Source organism: Heloderma suspectum, chromosome 1 (genome assembly GCF_057233095.1).
Source record: "Heloderma suspectum isolate Gila_16-S chromosome 1, 16-S_ref, whole genome shotgun sequence".
In the NCBI taxonomy this organism is placed as follows: domain Eukaryota; kingdom Metazoa; phylum Chordata; class Lepidosauria; order Squamata; family Helodermatidae; genus Heloderma; species Heloderma suspectum.
Window position 1 is genome coordinate 357,037,546 of NC_139458.1, and position 6,991 is coordinate 357,044,536.

Consider the following 6,991-nt stretch of genomic DNA (forward strand, 5'->3'; position numbering starts at 1 on the left):
TCTTTCTTTTTTGTTTTGTTTTTTGTTTCTAACCACCCAGCCGCCACCGGCAACTAACCTATGACCTTCTGACCTCTGAACTCTTCACCCAATGATGACCTGACCATGCCTGCCTGCTGATCAGTTAACTGGTAATCGCCTTTGCTTGCCTGTCTTCAGTGCAGCGAGCTGAGGCACTTGTCCGTTCGTCTTACCATCTAACAAAAAGACAAAGAATTCGTTGTCCTCCAATTCAGCTTTTTTTCCCTGTTTGGGTGAAAGTGGTTCTAGAACCTGCACTGAATAGTAGTAAAGCAATAAGGTCCAATTCATCCCTCCGCACTGATCATCTTTTAGTGTCCCACCCTAAACAAATGGTAAGAAGGGCCTCACTTAAGAGATGGAGGCAGATGTCCTTTAACTCCCTGATGACAGAGGCAGTTACTGTGAGACTTCTAGGAATCTTTTTCTTCTCATAAAGAAGTCAAAGCTCTCTTTGAATGTACTGTGTGATGATGCATCATGCATGAACCTTTGGTCAGGGATGTCATTGGTGAAGGGATTCTTAAAAGTATTCAAAATTTGACATGCAGTGTAGTCACTACCAATGCCCTCAAAGGGTAGAAGATGCAGCCTTTTTTATATTACCTGCCAAATTGGGTGTTTTTAAGAAAAAAAAAGTGCCATGAAAAATAGGTTACTGGATTTTTGAACTACATCAATGCATAAACAAAACAGCAACACTATTGAAGCTAAACCTGAGATACAATTTCTTTTACTATACATCAGTTTCCTTAAAAGATTACATGAGTACAAGGTACATGCATTATGTGTCACATTACTGGGCAAACTGTTCAAATATTTTTTTAAACTTCCCTGTATAGAGAAAATTCATAAGGATGTAAAAGCCATGCTTGCCTATTTGCTGTATACATGTAATGAAATTGTAGATAAAGTGTAGTGCATTGAAACAAATTGAAAAAGTAGATACTTTTACTATACAAGGGTGCTGGTGCAGAAAAAATATATATTTTTGGAAATGTAGCATTTTATACTTTCAAGTGTTATAAAAAAAGAAAAAAGAACAAAGAAACCCTTTATTTCATTAAATGATTTTTTCTGGTGGTTGTCGAGAAACAAAAGACCAAAAGAGCCTTTTTGTCTTTCTTTTTTATTTTTTAAGTATTGGAATAAGTATAAAGAAAAGAAAGTGCCTTATTTTCTTCATGGTCATTTAGTCAGATGTCTCGTATAATCAGCTCCTCCCTCAGACAGCAAGTTAATGCATGCCACTCAGTCGCCCAGTATGTGAAAAGAAGCTGTGAGGAAAGACAAATGAGTTGACCATTTAAATTGCCTGTTTTTTGCCATAGCATGATGCAACTTTGCCAGATCCTAAACTGTGAAATAGAGTTGTTCCACCAACAGCCAACCGCATATTTTTGTAACATGTTCCCTCTTCAATTGTAGACAATATATTTTTATAGTACTTGCTTAGCCTTAAACCAAAGGGTTCTAAGATGCAGTCTCATTCTAAATCAAAGTATCAGATTACAATATTTCAATATTTATATAGTAGCAAGTGTTTATCTCCCCCCCCCCCTTTTTAGGGATAGGTTGTATTGTCTCTATTTGAAACTATAATAGAACTTGAACTTGCTACAGGATAATTTTGTCCATGACTGAACTGAACATTCAGACAGCCTATCTTTGAGCATGTTTTAGGTTTTTGTGTTTCATCTACAACGCCAAATAGAGTATACAGTACATAATTCTCATCAAACTCCTACTTGATGAATGTTAACTGCTGGTTGCGCTTCACTGGAACAGATAAGGTATTAGTTAACTATCTTGAAAGTCCAGCTATGCTTCAGTTTGAGGGAAAAAAGACTTTACATAGCTGGGCTAGTGGTATTAAACACTTTACACACAAAGGTGAAGTGTAAAAATGATAAGCAAGTAGCAATATGCTCATGGCTTTGAACCAGATTTGGCAAAGATCAGGTGATAACTTACCCCCTCCATTGTGTCAACTTATTCTCCTTAAAACCTTCACAGCTTCCAAATTAAAGGTCAATAGTAAGTTAGGTAAGAGGGCTTATTTTTTAAGCGCCTGCATGGTGACTTTGTCAACATTATGTCTCACCTGGAAACAAGTATCAGTTTATTTACTATGCAATAAACATTCATCTTTTTGTACTCAGCTAGCTTTTCTTTTATCCTGCCACTGGCTTTGTCTTCCTGTTACACATAGGGTTTTTGGTTTGACTTTCAGTATATGCTGTGCCATTTTGATTTTTGTTTGGTTGAATAAACTTGCGACACTCAAAACACTTTGGAGAGAGAATTGCTAAAACATTACCAGTATTTGATCCAGTTTCATCTCAACTGTGATAAACCTGGACATTTTTAGATGCTGATCAAAGGTCTCTTCTTGGGAGAAGTGTGACTTGTAAAAGTAATGTTTGTTCTGAAAAAAGTTTGAAGACTTAGTTGACAACATTTTGGATCAACTTAAAGCATGACTTTTGAAATCTCTGAATGCCTTGGTTCTCAGTATTATCATTCTTTATTGAATTTTTCTTTATTAAAATATGTAGTTTAAGTCTTCTTTTCTGACAGTATTATGTAATTTTTTTTTAGAGTGGGTATATGGGAGTGTCGCTTGTATGTAACCGTACAGATGACATGTATTTGTCTATTCCTTTATCTTAGTTTGATGCTATGTATGTACCATAACCAACCTATTGCCTATGAGAAACATGTAAGATAATGTATTTACAGCCATTGTTACAAGTTTATAATGTATTTTTCTATCTTGTTTTATATGTATGTTATATAACATTCAGAAGAATTTTTTTCCTGATTGAGAAAAGGATACAAAAATGCAAAACCCACAATTTTGATAACTGAAAATTGCCAATTGTTTTGCAGTACTTTATTATTATATTGGGAGTGTTGTCTTTCTTGGGCTTTTAGTTAGCTACTGGATTGAATACATTAGACATATTTGGGTTTTAGTTGGGTTTTTACATAGCTTGCATTTTAATTCTTTGGTTCTTTGCTGTTTCTATTAACCCATAGCATTATTTTAATAAATGTTATAATACCAACCTACTAACTCTGGACTATGTCAGTTTATTAACAATTACATGTTTAATTAAAATAAACAAGGAAAGACAGAAGAATGTAAAGTCTTGAGTTCTTGGACTAACCCTGAAGAACGTGACCACAGATAACACAACGTGACTTGTTTTATGTTGTTTGTTTGGCTGACATTCTGCACACTACTGTTAAATTGGCTTTGGTCATTCTGGCCTCTTACCTTGTGGGTAGGTGCCAGTAGAGTTGGGAACAAGTAGCTATTGGAGGCATTCTTCTTAGAGTCTTGCCACTTGCCTTTCAGCATCTGCATTACTAATTCCACACTTTCCTTCTCTGAAATAATCCACTGTCAGCTCACAGCAAAAGGGCAAAGATACCAGTCTATGGTAGATCACGTAAGGTGCCCAGAGAAACCAGTTTGATTCTTTGTTGAGCCATTTTGAGGTTACACAAATTCAGTGTAATTTGAAACACTGATTAAAACAGTTTAGCATCTCAATATGTAACTCCTCCTGTATTGTATATGCTTCTGAATGTATCTGAAGCAAGACATATCTCATCATTAACCTAGTAGAAGTCACCTCTCTCACTGGTACATAACTCTAAATTGCTTTCATTGTGATCCTTAAGTTGCAGTCTTCAGACTGCATAACTCTCAGGTAATTGCACTGATTTCAAGTAGACTGTTTTACAATAAACAGTTAGAACATTGTAGCTTAACTACTTCTAGGATTGTGGGCTTCTTTTTTTATCTACTGTGGTGCTTGAATACCACATAGCTCAGGACAGTACAAAACTTTATAAATAGGTCATTTTGTAATAACTGCAAGAAGTACATAACACGGTAGCAGCCATTTTCAAGAAGTTGTCTAAAATCACCTGATATGCTTATCCCTATGGATGACTGTAGCAACACAGGTTTAGAGGTGTCTAATCAACTTTTACTCGAAATCAACTTTTACTTTTTGAAACATGGGTTCTATAGCCTGTTCATCTTTTTCCAAAGTACGACTACTTTATACACTTCTGGGAGAGCTATCTTATTAATGAGGAATAGCATTTGTTTAAAATTGCTCCTTTCCATTAAATATATATTAGATAACTTAGAACCATAATAACAGTTGAGGTTTTAAATTGATGTAAGGCCATTATGTTTCTTTAAAAAGGAAAAAAAATGGTGGAGACAACAGCATATGAGTTAGGCAGTCTTTCATCCCATTAAAATATATATTTGAAGCTTTATACTTCATGTATATGCAACATAACACCAATGTAAAATTCATAATCTATTAGAAGAGAGTGGGTTAGGGCAAATTAATACATTTAGAACATACACAAGGATCATTTACCAACTATGAATAATATAGTAAAGTACGAATTATTGAAATCCAGAGGAGTTTCAGAGATAATGCCCAGTATTTGTGATTATCAATGTGCCATACTAAACTTTGCTCACAAGCAGCATTAAAAGAATTTTATAATTTGCAATTCATGATCCACTTCAGTATTGCAAGTAAAACTATAATCATTATGCTTTGAGGGTTGACCAATGTTAAAATTTTCATAAGGTCTAAAGTCCATGGATGTGTACACATTTATTTGAAATCACAACGAGGATTTATTAAAATTTGTAGAATGTAGACAATGAGGTATGCTTTTTTAAATATAGTGCTGCTGCTTCTTTTCTTGACACAGAGCAAGAAACTAAGGTCCTGCAGTGAATAGACAGAGAGCACTTTTCTTGCTCATGGAGAAAGAGGCATATTTCATCCTAGAAGCAGATGCTTGTACCTAATGGAATGCCACTTGGGAAGGCCCTCCTGACCTTGGACTTTTCATGGCGCTGTACCCATGTAGCTTCCCATGTAGCAGTTGGGATCCCATCCATATGGTTTCATGAGATGACACGTTATTAATGTATTTAATTTTTCCTGAGGACTTAAACTGCAATCCTATATCCAGTTACTTGGGAGCAAGCTCCATTGATTCAACTTCTGAGTTGACCTACATAGGATTGCAATGTTTTGTCACATTTTTGCCACTAGCTTACCTTGTAATAAAAACCTATTCATTTTAGAAGGAGAACCATGACTTTTCCTCTAAGGTAGGGAGCGGTTATGGCTATTCTCCCAGCTATAAGAGTTCTGCCGTGTAAATAGGCAGTGGGGAAACATACATGATGTGATAAAGAATTGTTCTCACTTTGCAGAAAAACAATTATAATATGCAACTGGAAAGGAGGAACTGATCAAGGTATCAAGATATAAGGTTGGTTCCAGATTTGCCACTCCATAAACAATAGGACTCCTATTCATTTAGGAAACTACAATTCAGTGGAGGCTTCTTGCTGGAGGAAGGGGTTGGACCAGTGATTTTCTCTGATTCTCCCCTGCAGCCCCCAGCACCACCTCCCATGCTTTTTCAGAGGATCTCCCAACCTGCTGGAACAGTGTGGGGAAGTGGCACTAGGGGCTGCAGGGGGAATCGGAAAATCACCACCGTTCCTCCAGCACTAGTCGAACTCCACTGAACATATGTTGGATCCAGCCTGTAATGTTTAGCATGCTTCTAAAATAATAAGTCCCACTGACCTTGGTGGAGCTGATTTCTGAGTAAGCATGTTTGGGGTCATGTTATAAAGTGTGTAGAAGCTAAAAATGGTACTTGGGCTACGAAGTTGCCAATTAAAGTGGAATTTATTATTGTGCAGCTAATGTACTTGGATTAAGTAGGTGGTTTCCAACACAAGATCTTTAAGTGAACTGGTAGCCACTCTTTCACACACACACACACACACCCTTTATTTTAACTTTAGACCTCCATTTGAAGTTGACAGCTTTCAGTCTGGGGTGGGAGGGCACTGAATTAATTTCTATAGGAAATGCCAATGGAAAGTGGACAGCCATCCAATGTCCACAATAATAGATGCAACTCAAAATATGTATATGTTGACACAGGCTTCTGACATAGCATATTGCGTAAAGATAGATCCATAATTTTAAAACATTCCTGGAGTACAAATTCTGTGTTGTACTTGGGATTCCTATCTTTATATATAAAGTGAACACAATTGCCAATGAAATGTTTTATGTGATAATCAATGTTGAATCAAACTGGTTACAAAGCAATGGTGCTCGTGGTTCTTTTTACACTGCAAGTTCACTTACTGGCAGTGTAAAAACCCTGCCTTGAAAGTGGGTATTTGAGGAGAAGCAGGTGGTTTACTTGCAGTATTCACTTCTTGATACCAGTTCTGTTGGTGGTTGACTACTAATTGCGTCAGGAGAAAGTACTCTCCCAGGACAAAGATTTGCTTCCGGGAAACTGATGTTTAGAGAAGGATTTTTAAAGGTATAAAAATATCCTTTTGAGCTGTATTGTGAGAAAATGTTTGAATCATTTAAGTTTTTGTTTGTGCAACACAATGTGTATTAGGAAAAATGGATGTTGCCCAAACACATGTAAATAAAAAAAAACACCACGCCTGTAAATAATGTGCAATAAAAACTGGAAAAGTTACATGTGCTTTATCCTCGAAAGCCAACTGACAGCTTGCAGGGCTGCCATTACTTCTATATTTTGAAAATCAAAGTTTATTCTGTATCTCAATGTATGGCAGAATAAAGAATGTACATTTTGCACTCTTTAACTGTCATTAATGATTTTAGCACCGTAAGAGATTCCAGATTTTGATAATCTGGTCACTTAATCCACTCTCATGGTAAGATATTTGTTGAACAGCATATGTCAGAATTAAAAGAACAGAAATGTGTATATATATCATTGAAAAGTCAGTGTCAAAGTATTAATCAAACTAAACAAAAGGTAAGGAAGTACAACATATAAAGAGGAACACTTATGTTTTGCATAGTTGTTTAGAGAATAATTTTGTACTTACAGGTCACTA

General features: G+C 36.0%; 1 protein-coding gene across 5 annotated transcripts in view; it reads left to right on the forward strand.

Annotated features, from left to right (window-relative positions):
- QKI (QKI, KH domain containing RNA binding) overlaps positions 1–6,606 on the forward strand; it is a 177,775-nt gene extending 171,169 nt beyond the window's left edge. For 3 of the 5 annotated variants that reach the window (XM_084827979.1, XM_084827980.1, XM_084827981.1), the window contains exon 8: positions 41–6,606. In XM_084827979.1, the coding sequence (XP_084684105.1) occupies positions 41–57 (17 nt within the window). In that variant the 3' untranslated portion in view covers positions 58–6,606. The remainder of the gene's footprint in view (positions 1–40) is intronic. The other 2 variants (XR_014786751.1, XR_014786752.1) reach the window with 1 other exon arrangement.
- Positions 6,607–6,991: the final 385 nt, after the last annotated feature.